This window comes from Solanum tuberosum, unplaced genomic scaffold (assembly GCF_000226075.1).
Source record: "Solanum tuberosum cultivar DM 1-3 516 R44 unplaced genomic scaffold, SolTub_3.0 scf00164, whole genome shotgun sequence".
In the NCBI taxonomy this organism is placed as follows: Eukaryota; Viridiplantae; Streptophyta; class Magnoliopsida; order Solanales; family Solanaceae; genus Solanum; species Solanum tuberosum.
The window spans coordinates 760,136-787,121 of record NW_006239092.1 but is presented as its reverse complement, the minus strand read 5'-3'; the positions used below and the strand labels follow the sequence as shown (position 1 = coordinate 787,121).

General features: G+C 29.2%; 1 protein-coding gene across 1 annotated transcript; it reads right to left on the bottom strand.

The window, feature by feature from the left end:
- Positions 1 to 81: 81 nt before the first annotated feature.
- LOC102584302 (membrane-anchored ubiquitin-fold protein 3-like) lies at positions 82 to 4,710 on the bottom strand. Its single transcript, XM_006353972.2, has 3 exons — positions 4,208 to 4,710; positions 1,306 to 1,476; positions 82 to 523 (listed from the first exon to the last, which is right to left on the bottom strand). Exons 1-3 carry the CDS (start codon positions 4,335 to 4,337, stop codon positions 468 to 470), a joined length of 357 nt encoding a protein of 118 aa, XP_006354034.1. The 5' UTR covers positions 4,338 to 4,710; the 3' UTR covers positions 82 to 467.
- Positions 4,711 to 26,986: the final 22,276 nt, after the last annotated feature.

Here is a 26,986-nt window from a genome sequence, read left to right as displayed (position 1 = left end):
TGGGAAATAACATAAACAATATAAATTGTTACGGTGAATTTAATTCCATAGACATTGGATCATCAATGACAAAAGAAATGATGCAACAACAACAAAGTACACATGCCTGAATTTGTAAGTTCTTCATAGTTATATGATTGCAAATTTAAAGAAATCAAACCAACTATAATCTTGAACAATTCTTTTGTTCTTCTTGTTCCCTTGTTTACCCACCTGAACAAAGGAAGAAAATTTTTCGTACCTCCCACAAAAGTTCCTACACAGCAGTGCACCAAATCCTTTTTAGCCTTCTAAGCAAGTTTGTCAAGCTGAAATCTAAAGGTAAAAGCAAAGAGCTTGAATGATAATTGAACTTCAAATTTTGCCATTTGATACTTCTTGGATGCATCCAAAGATCCGCTACTGAAAAATCCAAGAGCTACGGAATATTACTGAACTGGAATAATTCTGTTATATGGTTAGACGGATTACAAGATTGTGCATGCACACCCGCCTTTGTTCATGGAATCATCCTGTAGTTTATCTGTAACAAATGCATTGAATCTTCATTCAGCAGAAGGCTTCAGAAAAGATAGAACTAAAAAGAAGAATCAAATAAATAGATTATGGATGGAAATGCAGAAGCTCATAAAATTTTCCCAAAGACACAAAGCATCATGTACATTGCACATGGGAGTGATCCCTATAACAAGGAATCACTATAGAACAAAATAATTTAAAGAGTCTCCAGAGAAATCATAAAATATCTGTAACATACATCAACATATAAATTTCTCAGGCTTCACTTAAGTTTGAACTCTTATTGAACAGCACAATTAACAATCATAAACAGAAATGAAGACCCTCGGAGAAAGTGCATCATAGCTGTGAAGTTGAATTGGAGCTATCATCCGACACTTGACAAACTAGTTTTTTCTTTACAACCTAAAAATTCCTTCCTCCACCCCAATTCTTTAGGGCTCAGAGGTTAACAAGGCGATGATGAGTTTTGACACAAGCAAAATATGCATAGAGTACCAAAAGTACCAGTTGTACCAAACAATTTGTTTTTTTGTATCAACAAGAATCTACAACAAGATACATCAAGGAAAATTGAAAACAGGAAAAGGTAATCTCATCACTTCTACTGATTGACACTTTGGTTACGTAAAAATATCCAATACGAGCTACCGGTGATTTGTGACGGAAGGCTGTCCTATTATTGTCATGTACTACAAAAACGACAACATGATACATTGAAGCATCTATCTAATACACATTTATCATGATCTGAGTTTCTATGATTACAACAAATTGTGAACTTACCACGGGCTTTTTCATTCATAGGTGGGCGTACAACAACATGCATAGTGATGACACCTCCTGGAACTTCAGCAACTGGAAGTCTTGATTCACCAAGTGTTTTATTGTTCTCAAGTATCCTTCCAGCATTAATAAGCTTCACATCATTTATTGTCTTTGGCCCAGAATCTTTATCTGCCATGAAAAAGATCCTCCGTCAGCAAGACGATTATAGGTGACTAAAAGAATAGATAAACTAAGAGCAGCACATTTGTGATTTCTGATTCAAATTTCCTCTAAAACCAAACATGTGGAGAAGGAGAATACACCTAGAACTATATTACGTGCTCCTGTTGTAGCTTTCTGAGATGGTCTTCAAAATTAAGCATATGACAGTCAGATGAACAAATGATAACATCCTAGTTTACTTTGCCGTTATCAGAGCCTTGTCATTAGTCTAACAAATAAAACACTTTTTAATTGGCTTCAAAGCAATATGAGGAATGATGGGAGGATATCCCTTTTCATCAATTCGCAATTACTGGCCAACAGTAATGTAAAATAAAAAAGATCCGGAAAAGACCAAAGAGATTCAAATTCCAGAGCTCATGTTATCATAAGAAATATTTAGACCTTAAAGTTTTTTAAGTTCATTTTCTTAGCAAGTGCATTCACATATCCGTTGTTAAAAGGGGATCTGCGTCAGCTGAATCTGGTGTATATATGCTCAAAGGTTCACCAGTGAGACACAGAAATTCGTATTTTAGAGTTCTATACTATCTTTTAGATGTTTCAATATTATGCAGTATTTGTATTTTAAATGCTTCAATAGTCTAAACTTGGGCAGCAAGTCTATGGAATCATGAGGAAGCAAGTCTACAAACAGCTTTCATCCTTACTTGGTGCCCAAGTAACTGTCCTTATAAAATGCATCTTTACCATCAGATTGCAGCAAAACATTGGACCAAAGATGTTTCAGAAATATATGTAATCTCTTTCTCTTCTTCTCCTCATTCATCTCTTCATTTTTTCTTAATTCGTATTTGAGGGGTCATCAGTATCATGTCAAATCACGTGGAAAAGCCTAGTTGCGGAAAGCTAACCGATATTCAAAGGGATGAGTTGCTACTGAAGTTAATTGAAGAGGTTCAGAATATAAAAACTCGTGTGAGAGCCCTTGAGTTGCAGAATTCACAGTTGCCAACTAATTTACCAGCGAAAGGAAAAAAAGAATCTGTCCGAGTTGTTTTGCTTGAAGGACTAGAGACCGGAGAAGATGTTCAACAGCTTGACCAACCAACTAATCCAACTGAAAAAAGAGGACTTGTGGCGAAAAGGCCTCTGCAGATGCCTCAACCACCACTGAGTAGAACTCTCCTAAACAGAACCCTCTATGAAAATCAAGGTACAACAGGGAACATCAGAAAGAAAGTCAAAATGGAGTTACCAGTTTTTAATGGAAAGCTCAATCCAACAATATTTGCTGATTGGCTATCAGCTATGGAGGAATATTTTGACTTGTATGACTTGTCAGATGATCGAAGGGTTAGATTTGCTAAAACGAAGCTAACTACTCTTGCAAAAGAGGTGGTGAAGTCCACAAGTAAGAGTTCTAATGTATTGTAAAACAATCTAAGCTTAATTTACCAATATTGCGAATAAACTTAAGATTTCCTTTCAATTATTCAATTGTACTTGCCAGTGACTAAACCTAACGCAGTTTTACAAATAAACAGAAGTTACAAATATCAAGCAATTAGGCACACACCATAATCTTGTAGCATTAACTACAAGTGAATTTAACAGGTTAAGACAAATATTCACAAAACATGGCACAACAAACACAGGGATATCTAAAACCAATCAGGAGATGTACTCAACACTAATAATATTCGCATATGTAACTAAGGGCCAGAAGTACATAAGAGTATCAAATAAACTCAACAAATTGATGACCAATATAACAAATCCTTGTGGATATGAGACAATTGCCTCTGCAATAATTATTCAAGATCAGTATAAAGATAGAGGCCTTATATGTGTGTTAATTAGGTCACCTTTTGTTAATCAACATGCAGCAGGTTTGCACTGTGCAGTGTTTGTGCACAAAACATTGACCTTTTAACCTATATATAGTACAGGATATGCTGGCCAAAGGAGGAAAAGAGGAACTATAAAGAGTAATCAAATGCAAAGCTTTATTCACTCACATAGCAAAATGCATCAAAATTATTGTAATGGTAAGCCAAATGGAAATCTATGATGCCATACCATGTATATATGCCTTGTTTACAATCTTGCATCATGACAGAAAAAAGATAAAAAGAAATCTATCCTTATAATTGAAAAGACAAGCTTTATGTATATTTTCATGAGGCAGAAACTACAGTCAACACAACAATTAACTGTTCCATTTCAATTATAGTGATAGATTCCTTTTATATATTCATCCAAGCATACCCCCTCCCCCTTGGTCCAAGAGAGAACAGCAACAAGAAAGTACAAGAATGATTGTCAACAACAACCTACCCAGTGTAACCCCACAAGTAGAATCTGGGGAGGGTAGTGTGTACACTGTACACAAACCTTACCCCTGCCTTAAAAAGATAGAGAGGCCTGTTTCGATAGACCCTCAGCTCAAAACAGATGAAAAAGACGACGACAAGAACAACAAGCAGGACAACAACAAGAAAATACAATAATCAAGGTTAGATAATCAACCAATAGAAATACAAGACTAATACAAGAACGATTGTCATCAGAACAAAATATGTTCATTCTGAAAACAGAAGCACTAAATTTTAAATCCAAACACCAAAATATCCAACAAGCAAACAAATTATGCACCCAAACAAGAGCTGGCTATTAAGATGAACCAAACTGCCCTGAATTCACATATACAGTAAAAGCTAGAGAAAATGAAAACCTTTGGGCCACTGTGCAATTATCTTTTCTTTAAGAGAACCCACTGTGGTGGCAGGTGTATACTTGTTGGGTCCAATATCACTGCCATCAGCAAGCCTGAACTTGATCTCAATCAACTCTTTTAAAGCCATTCAAACAATCTCTCACAATCACCAATCCACTTCAAACTCTCATCAATCCACCAAACAACAACCACAAACTTCCAAGAATACGCCAACAGATCAAAAACTTAAATGAACAAAAGACTCAATTTTAACCAATACCCACAACACCCAAATCCAAGAAAATCTCAAAAACCAACTTTTTGATTCACCCCCTTTTTTCCAACCCAAATCAAGAAAAACCCCAAATAGCAATACACTGAAAAGATTACAACTTTGGAAAGAAAGTGGAAAATTCGAATCCCTCAATACCCAAATAACCAAGAAAACAAAGTGATTGATTTCAGAAATGAATCATATTTTGTGGGAATTTCTTAGAAAAGTTTCAAGAAATGGAAATATGAGAAAATAAAAGAATCAGAGAAGATGAATCAATCAAAAACTATGTGTCAGCTGAAAGAGTGAGAAACTTGTTTGTTTCTTGGGTGCTATAAATTGCTTGATGTTGAAAGAAAGAAAAGTAGAAAAAAAAAAAAAAAGAGATCAAATTGGAAAGTTTAACGTGAATCTTTACAGGAAGAAAAATCTAATGATTTGTAAAGCGATGCTTCTTACTTCTTCTTCCATTTTTCGTAATTCAGTAAAATTCACTACAAACCGACGCGTTCAGGAAATAGGTTAATTACATTCACGTCCTTTATGTTTTAGATTTGGCAATATCACCCCTGGATAGGTGTTGTTACACAAACTAACAATCCAATATAATACAACGAGTAACAACCATCTAAACAAGGTGTAACGAAAAAGAAAAAAATTTGAGTAGGACTGTAGGAGAAGCTGATAAACTTTAGTACATAACATAGAAATACGGATGATTGAAAATCCTCTATTCTTAATTAAAGGTCTTAAATTTAAAATATTAGGCATAAAAAATTTATATCCCCAGAAATGAACCCGTATAATATGTAGAAAATCTCCAATAATTTTTTTTAGAAACAATTCATCATTTCATAGATGGCCTAAAATTAAGAAGTCAATTCGTCGCTATGAGTGTGATTTAGTCATTAATTAAGCTAGTCGAAAGTTATGAAGTTTTAAGTTTAAATTTTAATAGAGATAAAAAAATATTGAATGATTATTTTGATTTATTTTAACTCTGTTGAACGAGGTTATTCAATATCTATTGCTGATAAAAAATGATGGCTATCATATAAAATTAATTTAGGTACACACAACCTAACGCAAACACTGTAATTATTTTAAAAAGGAAAAAGTCAATCGAAACATGGAATATGACACAGTATTATTCTAACTCTTAAAAAGTTAATAAAATTCGTTGATCTGGATCCAGCTTAATTTTTTGAAAATATGGGAAAATGATTAAACTTTATCTTCGTAATAAACCAATAGAATCTAAAGATCAATTTCGCAATATTATAAGAAAGTACTAAAAAGTTCAATTTTTTCATATTCAATTGACCAAAACTTTTAATAATATTTTATTTTAAAAAAACAATTTTTTAAAAAAATGATAAAAATAATTTTCCTACTTAAAATAAAATAAAAAAGTAAAATCCTACAAATGACATCCTACATTGATGGTATCATATTCCCGCTTTAATACACTTTATGACTTTATTTCAATCCCTCCCCTCCCCTCCTCCCCCCTCCAGGGGCGGCTCAACGTGATTGGGGGCCTAAAGCGAAATTTCAATTTGGGGCCTAAAATATAATCAAACCTCATATACATATTTATTCAAATTTATTTTTCTTACACTATTTAGATGAAAATTATTAGTATTTTAATATTATTTTTTTAGTTTATTAGTTTCAGGTAAGATTTTATCAACTCAACATTGAAAAACATCATTTTAGTGAGACAATTATTATATGAATTGTTAACATAATTATACAAGTAATAAGTTGATAAATATTAAATAGAGATAAGATTTAGAACCATAGAATTTGACGCAAGAAGTTGATGACTTGGTATACTCCATTTTAATATGATTGTAGTAATGCTTGAGACTAAAATTTAAAACGAAATAAAAAAAAATTTGTAATTCACTTTGTTCAACATTTTTCACTATTAATTCTTATTTTTAACAAAGTACAAAAGATGTTAAAGTGGGTAAATTAATATATATTTTTTAAAAATATACTTTTTATCATAAATAATCAATTTTTTCTATAAAAATTTGAACACATAATTTATTCTTGATAAAAAATTGGGGCCCCCGAAATTTGGGGGCCTAAGGCAAAAGCCTTATTTCCCAAAAGCATAGAGCCGGCCCTGCCCCCCTCCCCGCCACACACCCCCCACTTTCTTTAATATTTATCTAAATTATAAATAAATACATTTAAAAATACATTTTTAATTTAAATATCAAACACAAAGAATAAATAAAAAAATATTTATTTTTATTAAGAAAACATTTCTCAAAAAAATATTTATGAAATATTTTTTCATAAATATTTTTTTTCTTAGTACGAACACAACCTACAAGTAAAACAAACTAACCAAGAATATTCAAATGAAAATGATGTTGACATAAGGTAGGTAATAGAAAATTTATTTTGGCCGCATTTGACAGCTTCCAAATTAATTCAATGAAAAGTTTAGTAATTATAAATAGCAGTATTCTCTCCGATTTTATTTATTTATTTAATTTATATTTAATACAAAATTTTAAAAAAATAAAAAATTATAATTTTAAATTAAAATATATTAAATATTAAAAAATCTTAAAATCTTAAACATTTTAAATCCAAAAAAAGTATATCACTAGTTGGTAGCTAGTATCTTCAAGCTCCAACTTTGTCCCACTTTTGCCAGCAGCCTTTGAATTATGTAGCCGTAAATATTTGAATTCTATGGTTAATTTCTGCCCAATGACGCAAGAGTAAAATTTAATTCTATATATATATATATATATATATATATATACTACCTTAAAAACATGAACTCTCAAACTTGAATATTGAATTACTATAATATCCCCAATTAAAAATATTCAATTTATTTTATTTATTAGTTAAATTAATTTTATTATATTGAAAGTAGATACCTTTTTAAATTAAAGGCATTGTGTCTTTTTCAATGAGTTGTGACTTTTCCAAAGGGTTGTGATTTTTTCGAAGGGTTGTGACTTTTCTAAAGGATTGTGTCTTTTCTGATGAGTTGTGCCTTTTTCAAAGGGTTGTGACTTTTCCGTGAAGTAGTGATTTTTTCGAAAGGTTGTGACTTTTCGGATAAGGCACAATTCACACCTATTTGTACTATTATTTGGTAGCTATAAATAGAGGGGTTTCCTCACACTTTTAAACTACAATTTCTTTAAGTTCTCTACTCTTCTTCTTCCTAAAAAAATCTCAAGTGTTATTTGCAAAAATTGATTAAGTTCGAAATTCGAGGTACCTCATAAGAAATAGTTGGTGAAAAAATTGTAGCAAATCATTCATCAATTCACACACTTGTATTTTTTTTCTTACCATTTTCAAGAGTTAGCAGCGACGAAAAGTTTTGGGAGAGACTAATAATAAACATATATGAAAAAAGACATATGATTTGGGTAAGATATTTCTTCTTTATTTTTTTATTTTTTTATTCTTTTTCCTCAAATGAAGGAGTTTCTTCCTAATTTTGCTAAAACAATGGGTATCAACGTAGTCCATTGAATTATTAGTTTTGATGGTAAATTCACTATTTCAAAAATTGATTTTCACTTTTACTTATAATATGATAACATAGCCATGATAATAAATATTTTTTAATATATATGTAAAAATGAACGGAGAAAGTAAAGTGTTGGTGGCAAGATATTTAAATCAAATGGAACACTAGAGTGAATATAGCATGAGTATATATTTTCGTCTTCCTTCTTCATTGGCTATGTATTGTTCCATATATTTTTTCTTATGTCACAAGATACACTCCTTACTAGCTATATAAAAATAGATAAGAAAATAGTGATTTATTATAAAATGATCTTAAATCAAATTAATGATTCTATAAACAATACTTTAAATTTTATTCATCTATTAATTTTTAGTATTGAAAAATCTAAATATTTTATATCATGATACAACTTCTATAAGATACAAGATACTTTCATTAGACAACAACTATATGATATGTAAAAAGGAGAAGACTACAATTTCACAAAGATAAGGTAGAAACTTAATGAAATATTTTCCACCTTATGTGATGTTATTCATATATTAAAATTAAATTATTCTACTGAAGTATATATAACCATCATTCATGATAACAACCAAGTACACTTTTTTGATAAAATTACCTCTCTATAATAGCCTTACTCAAATATTAATTGAGTAATAATAATTTGTAAAAGATATGTTACATATAAAGATAAAATATTGAAATACTTGTGGTAATCCTTATTAGTGTCATGCATTTACTAAATTTCAAGTATGAATGTTTAAGACAAAATTTGTACTTAAATGGTGTACATTATTTATGTTCATAACCTCAAAAGGAAAGGCTATTGGTGACATTTTTTGAATGGATATTTTGTTTTCTAATTGTTGTTGGTTAGATTTGTTAACAAAATTGAGTGAAGCAAGAGATAATGTTATTAAAGAAATGTCACTTTCTCCCATATTTAAACTTTGAATGTATTTTGAAATGTTTTAATGATATCTGGTCATTTTGATCTCAAAATACAAGTAAGTCTATGACAATATGTATTAATAATTTAAAAACACTTGTACTTTGTTCTTTCAATTATAATTATTTACTAAAAAGTTTTAATTTAGTAATATTAATTCTATTTTACAACATCATATACTATATATACGATACACACGTGTGACGCACATACCGTGAAACTAGTATATATATATATATATATATATATATATATGGACAATATTATAAAGAATGTGTGTATTATATTGTTCAATAATTTAATTTATCATAACAGGTTACTTTAAGTTCAACTTGTATCAGATGACTCTTCAAATCTTGTACATCGTGCAATAATATATCTTGATTTTTTTTTTTGGATTGATTTAACACACCATGTTGCTGTGTGATGGTGACATTAGACCAATTCACTATAGTGAACAAATATTGTATTATTATTATTATGCATGTTGCACTGATTCCCTACCATGCACTAATCACTTGTTATTTATTTTTTAATATATGGTTTGATAAGTTCCCAACTCTCTTATTTTTATTTTATTTATATGACTTTCACTTCAAGGATATGATTGGTCAGTTTTTTGATATAAAATATTGGGGAAGGCATTGATTCTGCAGCTATTTGCTCTTTATTTAATGAAGTTTATAAATGTAAATAAAGAACGGAAACCAAGCCTCGTCAAGACATTGAATATTTGAATTGCTGACCAACTCATATGATAAATAACGTGGAAGTGAAATTTTTTACAATGGTAGAGCCCAATCAATAATTGTTGTGTGATGCTCCATTCTTTTTTGGGAAAATTGTATGAAATAACAAACTATTAATTCAAATTAAATGTTATATTCATAGTTTAGTTTATTTGTAATTCGCAGCAAACATCCCATTTTTTTGCCATCTGATTCGGTATACAATTAGACATTTTCGATTTACAATTAGCCATTTTATACATTTCGATATAAAATGTATAAATTTCGTTTGTGTTTGTATAAAGCGAGAGAAAAGTGTATATACAAATATAAATACATATATTTTCATCATATACACTTAATAACTATACAAATACAGATCTTATTATACAAATTACAATGTATAAATGAATTTATACAAAACTGAATAATTTGTATAAAATTGAATGTATCTAGCGATTTATACAAATCAAAAACTCCATAGCAAACATAAATTTGCTATGGAGCGCAATTATGCAAATTATAGTTATAACATACAAATATAATTTTTATGTTTGCTTGAAAGTTGATCTTCTTCTTTTAACACTTGGATAGTGGGCCCTTTTCTTATTTTTTACATGTTATCCACCTCTTCTCTTCCACTCACTCCTCTCTTCTTTTATTTTCTCTTTTTTACTCCTAATAAATATCTAATTTTTAAATGCATAATTAAATAATTATTACATCTGATAAAAAAATATAGATGAACATATTTTCTGTTAAATTATTTAAAAACTTTTAGAACTGTTACTTTTAAAAATAAACTTACTGCTCAATATTTTTTAAATAAAATAAGTCAATTTCTGATCTTGGGTGTTTTTTAATAAAAATAAGCCAATATCTGATCTTGTTTAAAAATTATAGATAATTTTTTCATATTAATTATAATTTAAAATAAAAATACTAACGAGATAAACATGACAAATGGGACGAATTTATAAACGATTTAAAAAAATTATGCAGGATAAAGCAAATCACATAGTAAAATTTAAGTTTTTTGAATTAAAACTTTAAATACTTAATTTATTCTTCAAGAATCATTTGGTTTCGCCAACGTTTAAATTAACTACTCATTATATATTATTATTATTATACGTTTTCTGTATATGAAGAGGTCTTCACATTCACTTACAATTTTATTTCTTTAGCGTTTTTCCATTAAGTATTTTAAAAGATTGTAACTAAAAAAAATTAAAAAAAATAAACTGATAATCTATGTTAAGATAATGACTGCACATATATGAACTAAAGTCTAAGACAAAACAAAAAGAGCTATCAAATAATAAATTTGAATTAATTTAATTTTTGAAAAACGCTAATAATTAAGAAACTGGATTTTTTTTAGTTAATTTTATACTATTAACAATATTGAATAATAAGATTATTTTAAATATTCAGTCATGAGAACGTTTTCATTTGACAAAAAATATTTATTAGTATTTTTATTAATTATATCAATTGTTTACTTATATAGTTGGGAGTTGGATATTTATTAGGACTTAGGAGTAAAAAAGAATTTAAAAAAAATGAAAGAAAAAGAAGAGTAGAGTGGAAGAAGAATAGTTAAAAAGTAAAAAAATAGGGTCCACCATCCAAGTGTCAAAAGAAGAATGGAGTCTCACACAACTATTGTTGGTTGGGCCTCTACCGTTATAAAAGTTTTTCCTAAATAGAAAAATACGGAGGTTGAGGATTAAGATCGAAAGGTTAACAAGTAGTAAGTGTTGTGTAGTTTTCTAACCTATGGATATTGTTATGATTACTCTCCAGTCTCCTCCTATAAATCTTAGTATACGATTAATTTTAGTTTTACATTATCTCCTGGCTACAATTATTATATTATTTGTAGTTGTTACGGTTCTTTTTTTCAGTGTTTTCAATATATGACTTCATCATTGTTATATTTACTTTACATACTTGATTTTTGATATATTTTACTTGAGTTAACCGTCTAGCAAGAGTAAAAATTGAATTTGATTGACTATTTGTATGTAATAATCCCTTTTTTATAAAATGTAGCTTCTTACTTTTTTATAAGAAAATTGAACTTTATGATTTATATTTCTCCACTTGTTGGATTTATTATTTGTGACAAATTACACTAGCCAAACTGTCCAATGATGAGAGGTATCACCAAGAATTATATACCTTGTGAGTTGTATTAAAGTGATTAAAAGGTATTCTCAACAGCATAATTAAAGAGATTAGCATTTAATGATATAGAATAATTAAGTGGAAATATTCTCCCAATTTTGATAGATAATTCTTCACTCTTTTGTTGTATGTATGTAGACGAATTACAAGTTAGATACTTATATTAAGTGGACTTTTTAAATATTGACGGCATAAGAATGATTCTATCATAAACAACTTTCACAAATATACCAAATAAAATAGTGTGTGTATATATATATAAAAGTAAGACAAATCTTTTTTTTATTGTCATAATTTTTGAAAGGGTTCGTAGCGCTATTATACCTTATGGTGTACGAGTTCGAATTAATCGACTTGGATGAATGATTGAAAGAGAGAAAAAAATGTTTTTTCTTTAACAAATAACACCTTTTTGATCTTGTAACTAAAAAATAGTTATTATCTTGTAATTTTAAGTTCTATGCGTGAAACTTCAGAATATTGTTGTACAGTTATATTTTACTATAGTCACTTACCTCAACAAGAAAACAAAGCCAATATGTGTATATCCATATATATTCTAGGTATATTCATTTGTATTTATCTTTCTTGTATATATGTGTATCTCTTGTATATCATGTGTATGGATATATATTCATAAAAATTTGTGTATCTTTTTACATTGATATATACCCCCATGATATATATATATATATATATATATATATATATATATATATATATATATATATATATATATATATATATATATATATATATATATATATATATATATATATATATATATATATATATATATATATATATATATATATATATATATATATATATATATATATATATATATATATATATATATATATATATATATATATATATATATATATATATATATATATATATATATATATATATATATATATATATATATATATATATATATATATATATATATATATATATATATATATATATATATATATATATATATATATATATATATATATATATATATATATATATATATATATATATATATATATATATATATATATATATATATATATATATATATATATATATATATATTATTGCAATGACATTTTTTAAGTCGATTTCATCTTTGAGTTTTGACTCCAAAAGCAGTCCAAATCCAAATCACCTCCAATCTTCCTAAAACTTTGTATATAGCCTCATTTAGTATTATCAATCAATTTCAACCACACCCACACAAAAAAAATAGAGAAAAGTATTTTTTTTAAAAGTCAAATCAATTTTGGGCAAAAATGTCCTAGAAATAGAAATTTCCGACGACCTGCTATTTTTCGGGGTATAGTGAACTTGCTTGAAAATTTTGTGGTTTATTAGGATGAGAATATTCAAAATAGACACAAGTTAAATGACGATATCAAAAGCAGGTATTTGTGCACTTACCTCTGAAGTCTATTTACTGAAATGTGTGAAGGGTTTGGGCCATTGCATGAAATAAAGCCCATTGTGCAGATGTTGGCTTTGAGTTCTGTTTCTTGCTTCAAGTTTTTGCATTAACTCTCCCGGCCGGAGAGCCTCAGGACAAGGAGATAACGATGAACCATCCACTCTCGAGATTCAAAGGAAGAAAAAATAAACTAATGTTGTGCATGACAAAGTTTCAGTTAAGACATAATGATTGTTAATCAAATTACGTAGTACGTCTTTTGGAACCTAAAATAAATATCCTCGTAGATTCTAGACGATTCAATGCACATAGTACTTTGTATTTACACAAGGTTCGAAAAGCCGAAAGTAATTATACTTTAAAAGATGTGATATAGAGAATATTTATCCTAATATAAATACTAATAACTGTTTCCGTTCTGATTCCACTCGTAACCTTTAAATCACACGAAAAATAATTTGTGAAAGATAACAGGGCGCTAGGGAAATCTAGAGTGTGTATTTTGGATGCCAAAAAAAGAGAAGGCCAATGATAGATTCTGACTACAATAAATCAGAAATGAGAATCTAAAGAGTAGCTGTAGAGCATAAATATACTCACAGAGAATTCAAAACCTACTGTCTTACTCACTCTGCTAACACCAACTTCCTTGGGACTTGTGTTCATATATTCAATTATATCTCCTTCCAACAAACAAGGTAATTTAACCGCTCTTTTCGTCTCAAATTATCTATTCATAATTTTTGTAAATAGTATTTTTCTTGTCCAATAATATTTGTCCGCTATTGATTTACACATTTCTTAAAAAACTATAAATAGAACGTTAATTTTATTATATCACATTTTGAATATACTCTCTCCGTTCTTTTTTATATATATGTCATCCTTTTCTATTATAAATAGTTGGACCATAATACTTGTCATTTTAGAAAATCAATACATAAATTATCATATTCTTCTCATTATACGTTTGATAGAGTAGTTAATTAATCTTGAAAAAATATATTTTGATCAACCTAGGAAATCTATAAGTAATTAATATTCATTGGAGTACTTCATACATTAACTTCTTTTTCCATTCAGCATTCTAAAAAATCTGATTTTGAAAATGAAATATCAACAAACAAATTAAAACATTTTTACACAATATATATAGGAAAATTGAGGTGGGATGAAAAAATTTGGCTCCAAAAATAAACTCAAAAATTTAAATAGTCATTCAAATGCATTTTAATTTTTGAAATCTAACATATTCATCATTTATTATAAAGTTGACTTAAGAAAACATTAAATAACGGTAGAAGGGTAAAGCAACTTAATTTCTTAATGCAAGTGCAAATTAAAAAGGTGACATATAAAAAGGAACGGAGAGAGTAATAGACAACTATATTATTTTGGGATGTCCAACAATACTTGTCTACTTTATTAAATCAATAAATAATTTTACACTTAGTTCCTAATTTACTCTTATCATTAATTATAGTCATTTCTCGATTACATTTTTCAAGACAATTGTATTTGTTAGAGTATATTTAAAGAGTAATATAGTAAATTTATCTTTTTATTTATAGTTTCTTAAGAAATGAACGAAGTCAATAGTGGACTAGTATTGTTGGATAGAGGGAGTAAACAATATTCTCTCCGTTCACTTTTACTTGTCATAGTTTGACTTGACACATCCATTAAAAAAATAATTAATGATATAGGTATTTTACCAAACTATCCCTTATTAAATGATGTCTTGAAAAATGATTTGGAAAATAAGTATTTAATGTTGAGGGTAAAACATGGAAACAAATTATTGTCTTTTCTTAATATGTCAAAAGCGGTAAGTAAAAACAAAAATCTATTTTAAGAATAAGTGACAAGTAAAAGTGAACGGAGAGAATAATAGTAATGATAGAGTTAAAATATTTATTACAATAATTTAAATATGAAAATTAATATATCAGAAAGCCAGAAAATTCAGAGTGAATGGAGGAGTAGTTGACAACATAATTGTCTCATTTCTAATACTTTAAGAATAAGAATAAAACTAATTTACTTTTTATTTTATTTTGGAGCAACTTGTTAGTAGAAAGAATACTTTTTAGCTATTTGGTTTGGAGGATATTTTTTATTGAAAAACAACGATAACATACCAAGTGAAATCTCACTTATAGTGGTTATGGGGAGAGTAGAGTATACACACCTTATCACTACCTCGTAAAGGTAGAGAAGTTGTTTCTAGAAGACCATCGGCCCAAGTGCATCAAACTCAAGTAAAAGAAGAAGAAAACTACGAAGAAAGCATAACAGTACACAAGTAATGTGATAATCAGAACACAATACACAATATATGCTGATAAGTTATGTTTTGTACTCTTAAAGAATTTATTCTCAGTTAGTCATAAATTCAATTTTTGAAGATAAAAATAAAAAATCAACCCATTTATAGAATAAATCATGCAATCAAGTTAGGGTAAACAACATAAATTCTACTAGTTTAGGGTCTAATTATGCGACTTCTCATGAATTTTCAAAATTATCATTCGTGCTAGATTTCGATCCTCAGATACAGTATCAGCCACATCCAGATACATGTAATTTGTTTCATACACATTGTATCCAAGTGGATTCACATGTATCTGACTCCCTCGCTCGTCTCTCTCCTTGTGTATCTGTATTTTAGAATGTATCTAGCTTGATTTGTATTTGGAATACACATGTTTACTAGCTCGCCTATCTCCTATCTCGCTCGCCTCGCTCCCTATGTATATGTATTTCAGAGTGTATCTCGTAGAAAAAATAAATATATCTAAGTGTAGCCGACTTAAAATCTAATATGAAATTATTAATCAGCGAGACAATATGTAATTAATTCAAGTTATTAAAAAATTAAGGGAAAATGCATAAGTACCCCCCAATCTATGCCCGAAATCTCAGAGACACATACTAAGGTCCCCCCCCCTCCCGAACTTATTTTATAAATAATTTTCTACCCCTTTTCGACCTACGTGGTACTATCAACCAGATAGCTTGAAAAAATTGTCAACACGTGTTGGGCCCGGAAGATAGTGTCACGTAGGCCGAAAAGGGGTAGAAAATTATTTATAAAATAAGTTCGGGAGGGGGGGGGGAGAGTAATAGGACCTTAGTATAGTATAAGTGTGTCTCTGAGCTTTCGGGCATAAATTGGGGGTACTTATGCATTTTCCTAAAAATTAATAAGTATGATAAAAATATTTGTGTGGTTAGATAATTTTTACATTATGTTTATATATATTTTCGTTTGGGGTAAATGCAGAAGTTTGTTTCTAGCTGGCCGGTGGAAGCTATTGTGCAGATAATTTCTTCATCCAAATTAAAGTCTTACTTAATTTATCCTTTAACGTGTTCCAACATAGTGTTCTAATGTATTAATGTCTGTTTTGGATCAAATTCACATGATTTTTCTCAAAAGTTCTCGTATCATCGAGAGATTCTACATTTCACATGTAACTTTTCAATCTTTTCAGTTATACTATGTGTCTTGAAACACGAATACATATCATTACTCAAAAAGAAATTCTGATGAAATTCGTTTGAATTAGTTCTCGGAAATCTTATATATCCGACAACATAACAATGGAATGTCCATCGGAAATTTGCATCTATACCTACATATATATTTTCATTCAGTATATTATAAATATCGAGTACGAATAATTTTGACCATAAGACATCATGCTACCATCACCTTCAATTTGTAAATAACAAGAAGACCTAATTGGATTCCGCAGCTGTAGATTTCAAATAGTAACTTACTACTACTACTAGTTGAAGTCAGGTTTCTCATTTAAAACAAAGTTTTGCATTTATCATACATATTGAGCTGTCAAACAGCAACAAAATTGTACTCTTCGGGATTACTTTACTTGTTACATTTTTTATTATACGCCTCTTAAAAAATTATATATATGTTGGACTATACATCAGATTTTTTAATTATTTAAAATATTAATCTTTCTACAGTAAATAATATATAAGAAGATAGTTAATCTTAGCAATTATAATATTCGAGTATGTGCATAGGTTTTTCACTTACATTTTTTATATTACTAGTAATAAATATTTTGAATCATTTATTTTTAATAAGGACGATAAGTATAGTAGTACAAAGAAAGATGTAATATTTCAAACTATATTTACTCCTATTTTCTTGAAAAAAAAGCTACGTGCAAGTGTTGGATATATACAGCCAGCAGGTTGAGTTTATTTAATTTGGACAATATTTATGTGAATGCTTCTGAAACTAGACAGACCCACTTGTTACTTGTTTTTTCTCCTTATTTAATCTAATGTTTTTTTCCAATCGAAAAGGGAAATAACAAAGGAATAAATGAATAATAAATTATTTTAGGATAACTAATTTATGGATAAGATGAAATATCTCATATCTACAATCTTATGTAAGCAATGATCTAGGAAAAAACATCAAATTGATGAAAAGGGGATCAGTAGACCTTTGACTTTGATCCATTTCTATCAATGTGACCAAATCTAGGATATGCAAGTTTTGGTATAATCGTTAAATCAAATTGAAAAAAAAATGTTAAGACTTAGGAGTATTAATTAGTTTATTGGTTTTTAAAAATTTAAATCACATATTAGAATAAATATTTTATTGATTTATGATTAATTAGTTTAACATGTTTATAAATTAATAACAGACAAAATTACGTTTGTAAGATATAAAAATCAAAGCGAACCGATCAATATTATGAAGCGATAACCAAAAGCAACTGATTTAGTTTCCTCATACGTCAATGGTTAATAGTATCTTTTTGAGTCACGATTTAGAATGGAGACCAATGGTGTCTCACAACCAATAAGAGTTTCTAACGTTAGTAGATTTTTTTAAAAATTGATGAATAAATAAATAAATTGCAAGAGCCATCAAGCATTGGATCAGATAAAGATATGATAGAATTAGTTCATAAAAATATGATTAATTTAAATTTGACTGAATAAATGCTCGCCCATTTATAAAGATAGTCTATCTTGACTTGCCTTAATTACACTCATTAAAATATAAAATAGTAGTCTAAATTGACTTATGAAAAATCTCGTTAAAATAATTAAAGTAATTTTGAACTATGACTCATCATTTTATAATTAGCTTATCTAAGATTCATATCATTTAAGTTCAAATAACTTTTAAGTATATGATTTAACAATTGTTGAAAATGCCAACTTCATTAATATAATAAATAGCATATATGTCACGGTGATAAGGTTTCACCTAGGAATGCATCAAAGGGAAAATTTAATATTTTTGGTTTCGTCATAGGCTGCATGCCATGGTTTGTAAGTTGTAAAGCAATCGCGTTAATGCGGCGATTAATTCAAATTTGTATTGTTATGTCAAAACCCTTCACTATATTGAAACTACGTTTAACTTCTATTCACTTACATTATAAGTAAATATAAATAAATTGGGATTCATTTGATGGATGTTATAGATCAATTTGGATAACTCTCATAATTACTCTTTGTAAGTCCATATATAGCTAGAAAGTTTATCCGATTAATTTGCTTCAATATAACAATTACTAATACTTATCTTGATTAGATGTAATTAGTCTTCTATTATCTGTCACATACCTTCTTTGATCCTTACAACTGTGAAATAAAAGTGGTGAATTAATGACAATGATTAATTTATGCAAAAAGAATACTATCTATTACTATTATTTTTAGGCTGAATATATCAACATAAATTTTATATTCAAACTATATATGACCTGTTTAAGTTAAGTACGATATGAAATTTTGAATTGAAATAATTATATATAATATACGTAATTATATAGCAGAATAATCATATTCATTGAATTTTAAAACTAATACGAATAATTACTGTAGTAGCCATACACTAATTTTAAATTTAATAAAAATAAACCTGGATCAGGAGTAATTTTAGAAAAGAAATAGACATCCAAGTAGGACTCCACTCATTTATAAATTCAAAATTTAAATAATGCAAGGAGATTCACATAATTAGATTTATCAAAGACAACATATTGAAATTGAGGGGGGAAAACAATTACAGGTATGACACAGCCATGCATGAGTATTGAGAAGGAACTGGATGGATGAGCTTAAATTTGGTAAGGAGCGTTTTATCTTTTAATATGAAATTTTGTAATGTAAATTTATATTTAGACCTCCGTATAGATATTCGACATCGGGTGAAAAATCAAATAAAAGAAGGAAGGAAGGAATCAATTACAGTTTGATTATTTCACGTACTTTTTGTTGCTATACTAATGTATGTTAAAGACTTAAAAATGTATATGTTTAATTATATTTGTTTTCATTATTGTCCGTTTCATATAATTATGTAAAAATAACTCTTACTCATTTAATTTCATGTGGTATTTTTTGAATTTCGACATTCAAATAAATCTATCTTTGATTATAATTTTATAAATTTGATTTTAAAAAACTTGAATATTTTGTGTCCAAATTTACAGTCAAACTTAAACTGTTTGACTCTCGAAATCCAAACAATATCACATACTAAATAAACTGTTTGACTTTTGAACTTCGATTTTCGAGATCTAAACAAGCCTATTTAAAAAATAATAATATTAATTTTATGTCTAAATTCATAATCAAACTTAATTATTTGACTCTCAAAATTCAAACTATATCATATAAATAAACAACTTTCAAAGTCCGAGACTCGATAAGACTAGGGTTGAATGTTGATGCTAGCGTAGATAGTGAGTGTATTTGGTTCGAAAGTCTTTTACTGAATTCTGAAAAATAATGTTTAATTGTTCGGTAACAAATATAAACTCTGAAATTAAAGATTAATAATGAATTTTTCAAATCAATTTTTTTTTAATCTTTTGTATGAGATAGCACGCATGATGGAATAAACAACGATAATCATTTGATTATTTCATACATTCATCAATATTCATAAATTAGCTAATACCTTAACCCAAAAATAAAATAAAATAAAAATTATTATCCTTCATCACATTTACCAAACATCCTTAGCTGAGAACAAAAAAATCCTTAAAAAGAATAAAACTAATTTTTAACAAGCTAAACAATGTTTTTTTTTTCAAAAAAAGGCACACCAAACACGCACATATATATAATTTAGTCCACTAAGAAAAACATTAGAAATGCAGCATAAAGGGATCATTAAATTAAGGGAAAAGGGTCAAAAATACCCTTCAACTTTGGTTTATTGTTTGACTTTACCCTCGCCGTTAAAATGAAGTTAAATTTACCCTCACCGTTACTAATTTCACCAAAATTGCCCCTCAAATGGATGGAAAGCCCCAAATCAACTAAAATTACCCAATTTTGATTAAAATGACCCGATTTCTCTTTTAATCTGAACCCGACCCACGAATTCATACCAAATTAAAACCCTAAATCCATTTCTCTAATCCTCCTCTCCTTCCTCAGTTGAAATACCCTATTATAGAGGCAAAAAAGCTCAACTACAATATCATTCTCCTTCTCCTCACAAGGTAAGTCATTTTCTATTGAGTTAATTTCATTTTATTATGCTAATGGATATTTAACAATGAAAGCTGCTAGCATATCACATTAGCGGGTAATTGAAAATAAATAATTTGTAATTTTGATCGGTAATTTTAGAGAAACTTTTGTGTTTTTTTCATTTCAGAAATAGAGTTGATTGATCAATGATGAAGATCGAGGTGGGAAAATCGACTATGGTGTAGCCAGTGACTGAGACGCCGCAACTGAGGTTGTGGAACTCTGTGGGAAAATCAACGATGGTGTAGCCGGTGACGGAGACTCCGCAACTGAGGTTGTGGAACTCTAATGTGGATTTGGTGGTGCCTAATTTCCACACACCAGTGTTTGTTTCTACAGGCCAACAAGATCCCTAAATTTTTTTGACCGAAAGGTGCTTAAGGAGGTATTAAGCAAAGCTCTACTGCTGTTTTATCCGATGGGTGAGAGGCTGTGCAGGGACGAAGATGGCAATATTGAGATTGATGGTAAGGGCCAAGGTGTCCTGTTTTGCAGAAGTTGAGTGATGGTGTGGTGGATGATTTTGGTGATTTTGCACCAACGTTAGAGCTTCGAGGATTATTCCGGCAGTTGATTACCCATAACTTAGAGGCAAAAAAGCTCAACTACAATATCATTCTCCTTCTCCTCACAAGGTAAGTCATTTTCTATTGAGTTAATTTCATTTTATTATGCTAATGGATATTTAACAATGAAAGCTGCTAGCATATCACATTAGCGGGTAATTGAAAATAAATAATTTGTAATTTTGATCGGTAATTTTAGAGAAACTTTTGTGTTTTTTTCATTTCAGAAATAGAGTTGATTGATCAATGATGAAGATCGAGGTGGGAAAATCGACTATGGTGTAGCCAGTGACTGAGACGCCGCAACTGAGGTTGTGGAACTCTGTGGGAAAATCAACGATGGTGTAGCCGGTGACGGAGACTCCGCAACTGAGGTTGTGGAACTCTAATGTGGATTTGGTGGTGCCTAATTTCCACACACCAGTGTTTGTTTCTACAGGCCAACAAGATCCCTAAATTTTTGACCGAAAGGTGCTTAAGGAGGTATTAAGCAAAGCTCTACTGCTGTTTTATCCGATGGGTGAGAGGCTGTGCAGGGACGAAGATGGCCATATTGAGATTTGATGGTAAGGGCCAAGGTGTCTGTTTTGCAGAAGTTGAGTGATGGTGTGGTGGATGATTTTGGTGATTTTGCACCAACGTTAGAGCTTCGAGGATTATTCCGGCAGTTGATTACTCAGAAGGAATGCAATCTTTATGCTCTCTTAGTGTAAATGGGTAAAAGAGATTGGGTTTTAGGTTAGAGGGGTCGGGGCATTGGGTTTAAAATGGGGAATGGGTCTTTTTTTAAAATTCGGGTTAATTTGGGTCAATTTTGGGGATTCTGTCTATTTGAGGGGTAATTTTGGTGAAATTAGTAACGGTGAGGGTAAATTTAACTTCATTTTAACGGCGAGGGTAAAGTCAAACAATAAACCAAAGTTGAGGGGTATTTTTGACCCTTTTCCCTTAAATTAAACAAAAAAAATTGACATTCAAAACAGAATTTAAAATTCAATAAAATCCCAACAATTTTTTTTTTCCTTTTGAGCTAAATAAATAAAAATAATTTAAAACCTAAAAAAAAGCCTCAAATATATGGAAAATCCCATCAATTTCTCATAAAGAGAAGTTTTGCTTATGTATGAACTGGCCTTATCGCCGGCGCCGCCACACCAAACGTACACAAACTCGAACACTTCACTCCTCCGCTTCCACCGCCGCCGATCACCGCACCACCACCACCACCACCACCACCATTAACCAATGCCGATTCACTCTCCTCCGGCGCCGTCCGATCAATCTCACCTTGATCACAACCATCCTTTTCAACCACATCGCCTCCATCAGCAGCATCGTCGTCATCGTCTGAATCACCAACGTTGTCGTTTAACGGAATGAGATTCAGCATTAACCTTCCTTCAGTACGGTGAGTCTCGAAATACTCAAATCGCTTCACTTTCTCCTCTTTGATAATCAATCGTCCATCAGAGGTATGATACCTCTTCATCACCCACGGCATTTGCGAAGACGGAACATTCTCCGTCTTCGCAAGCCCTGGGATCGGCGGCGGATATTCCCTCTCAATTTTTACTTTCTTCTTCTCTTTCCTTAATCCAAAAACTCCTTCTCCGCCGCCGCTGGTGCAGCTGAACCACCCATAAGTTCCCAATTTTGAATCGAATTTCAATTCAACACCGCCATCAACACTACAAACTGATTTTGATTTCTCCATGGTAGAAATTTGGGAGTTTTTTGCATGGCATGGGGGATGGAGAAAAAATGTGAAGAAGAGAGGGAGTATATATAGGGGGTGGGGTAGGTGGGGTAGGGTTGGGGTAAAGAAAAAGAATATATTGAAGAAAGGGAAAACAGAGATTTTAATTTGGCAGTGACAGCTAATACTTTGCTCATACAATCTCCGGGGATTGGGTTATTCATTTAAGGGATTTATTTTTAAAAAAATTCAGATGGTAAAAAAAAAAAACACTAAAATTTAGCACCTAATCCCATAATTTACTCAAGGTAAATAACAAAACTTACTATTTAAAGGGTTTAAATATTCCATTTTAAGAAAAAAAGATACAAAGTCACTAGTCTTGTAAAAAAAAAAAAAAAGTTTAGTTAATGTATGTTTTCACTTTAATTAATTTTACTTACCAAGCTAGATTAATGTGATAATATTTACTTACCATCCTACTTATTTAACAGATAAGAATGACTAAAATCATCAGGTTATTGAATTACTTGACAATTGAAATTAAAGTAAGTTTACTACTAATAAGGTAAGTATTCTTTTTTTTCCACCACTGTCCTTTATTTTTCGTTAGACAGAAAATTAGTTATCGCTATTTTGTGGATTTGGATGTGCTACTTCAATGTAATAGTCCATTTTTTTAGGCTTGATATTTTTAATGAATAAGAAAAAAAATTAGTCATAAGTCAAAGATTTATTAACACGCATTTGACAATATAATGATATCACTAACCTTAATCATATTTCACTACATAATATAAAAAGGAGTATCTGAAATTAAAAAAGTACACTTGGATTCACTTTATAGACTCATAATAATTAAATAGAAGGAGTTCTAGCAAAACAACCTTAGTAGATAATTTAATTAAAAAAAAGTTGGAAAATATCTTGGAACTGCTAACTTTTAACTTTTATAATGAGATGTCAATGATTGATGATAGTGTAGTTCTAGCATGGTAGTACTACTTTAGGACTATTTTTATAAAATTATATTGTTATTATTATTATACTTCTGGTAATGCTAAATGACCAGAAAATTTGGCCAGAAATTTAAAAAGATTATAATTTTTTTTTAATTTTAAAATAAATTAATCTTTTTTTCATTTTTTTAGTTAAAAGGTATTAAAGTTAAAAGGGTAAAAATGATTTAAAAAGTAAAATAACATAGGTAAAATACCATTCTGGCCAAAAGGTTTTTTCCTATACTTATTACTCCCTCCGTTTCAAAAAGAGTGACCTAGTTTGACTTGACACTGAGTTTAAGAAAATAAAAAAAAACTTTTGAATCCTATGGTCCTAAATTAAAGTTATGTCAAATGTATAAAACTGCTCTTTAATCTTGTGGCCTTAAACATGCCACGTGGAAAGCTGAAATTAAAATGTTACCAAAAAAAGAAAGAGGTCATTCATTTTGAAATAGACTAAAAAGGAAAGGAGGTCATTCTGTTTTAAACAGAGAGTATATTTTTTAAAAAGTAAGAAGAATTAAGACATGGGGTTTGGGGTAGTTTTGTTCTATGTAAATTAAAGGAAGAAAGAGGAAATTTAGCGGGAGTTTGGACATAAAAATTATGAAATTCAGAAGAAATAGAAATATTTTTATTTTTTAATTTATTTGGCTTACTTTAATTAGGCACGAAGTTTAAGAAAAAAAAATTGAATCTTATAATTAATTAAATATACTAAAATGTTTATTAATTTTATAATTTTAAACAGATAGAAAAAAATAAAATTGAAAAGTTTATTAAAAAAAAAGGAAAAAAATCAATTTTTAATAAACGGATTAAAAAGAAAACTAGCTCACTTCAAACAGAAAAAAAAGAGTAGTATATATCTTTTTTCATCCATGGCCAAATGAGCATTAATAATAATAATATATGTATATATGGTTTTATATATTTGGCAGAATGGGTTGATTTAGGTGGCATGTCAGTGTACACCTAGCCATGTAGGTTTACACGTGGTTGGCACGTGTACAAACACCTTCTTGGCCTTATTGTAGGACCCCAACTACTTCTACTATCATCCCATTAGATGCGTTGGTTTTATGTTTTTCATATCCGTCTTTTGAGTTTCGACTAATTCAAATTTGTTTGAAAAAAACAATACTTTGAGGGTATGTGCATGTTATTCTCACAATTGATACACCAAAAAAAAACTGCAGAGGTACTGAATATCTGATGGTCTGAAAGGTTTTGTTCGTGCACACATTAGATGGCAATTTCAGAATTACTGAATATATATATATATTTCTCAGAATCTAATGCTTTAAAGAAAATGGAAAATACTGAATATTGTTCATTTGTTTGTATATATTTCTCAGAGTACGTGTAACCTCGTGAAAATATTCTTTCAATTTTAATTTTTGAAAAATATAATATGAAAAGTAATATATATATATGTGTGTGTGTGTTGAGAAGAAGAAAAAGTTAGAAACTATATACATTGTCCATATGTGATATTTTTGTATCATCAATCACTTTTATATGTTATGCCAGATAATTTTATTTTATTTTGAAGTAATTTATCTTATTTTCAGTATTCAATATCTACAATTATTATTTTACAATTTTTAAATTTATTCCCAACTCACTCAACAAAGATTGTTCCAAAACAGTCCCTTAACTATCCACCAAATAAGAGATGATAAATTTCGATATAAAATATAAATTTATTTTATTTTGTGTTTGATTATATTAAAATTATTTATGTTATATTTGAGATGTTATTTTTATATCACACTTTACATGGGATAATAATTTCGAAATTGCTAATCTCATAAACCAACAAATGAGGTATTTCCTTCTTTCTCAAAACTCTTGTCTTGTAAAAAAGTTGAGATTAAAATTGAAAACAATTTTTTTTAAATCGAAATCGATCATGTTATATTCGTATAAATCATTGTTTATGATGAACCAGGCATCTATCAATAAAAAAGTACTAAATAATTTTAGTTTCAATATAACTTATTCACAAAAGTCAAGGACCCCTTATATCATTCTTTTAATTAATTCTAACACACATTTCAGCTGAACTCGACAGCTTTTGTTTTCCGTTTTTGGTTTCTTCAGAAAAGTTCTTTATAACTAATTTAATCATAAGCAAATAATCATTAGGGGATATTTTATTAAATAAAATGCAAGTTCCATGGGCTAGAAAATGACAAAATGGTCCCATTAATTAGGTTCAAAAAATATTTATGCATGCATTGAAAGTTTTGCGGAGGTAATTAGATAGCATATGACAGTTTCAGTTTATTGATAATATGAGTTTAGATAGGAGGTTGTGAATACCACATATTAGGATAGGAGGTTAGTAAATAATGGTATGTTGTCGTAGGGATAGTATTGCTCATGTAGTTTCTTATCTTTTCATTTTGTCATTATTATGATGTTTCTTGTACTTCGACTATCATATTATTTTATTTTAGTTACTGTGATAGTTTCACTTCTATTTATTCTCTTTCTAGACTGCTGTAGACTAATTTTCATAATTAAATGTCATTATAAAAGATAGTAAGTATTATAAAAAGGATTGATTGTATTACTCCAATTTTGGAGGAGGTAATATATAAAGTATTCTAGTCAGACTTGAACGGATTATCTGGCACAAAACTTGGAAAAGATGATTATTTAATTAATTAATTTTTCTAAGTTAATAATTTGATAATCTATGACGAGATCCCAACAAAGATTATCTCCAAGACAAGCCAAATAAAGCTCTCATATTATTCTTAATTTTAATCCCAACACATTTCAGCTTTACTCCACAACATTTTTTCGTTTCTTTTTTTGAGGTCTCTTAATTTTTTTTTAAAAGGGCTCTTTATAACTAAAATAA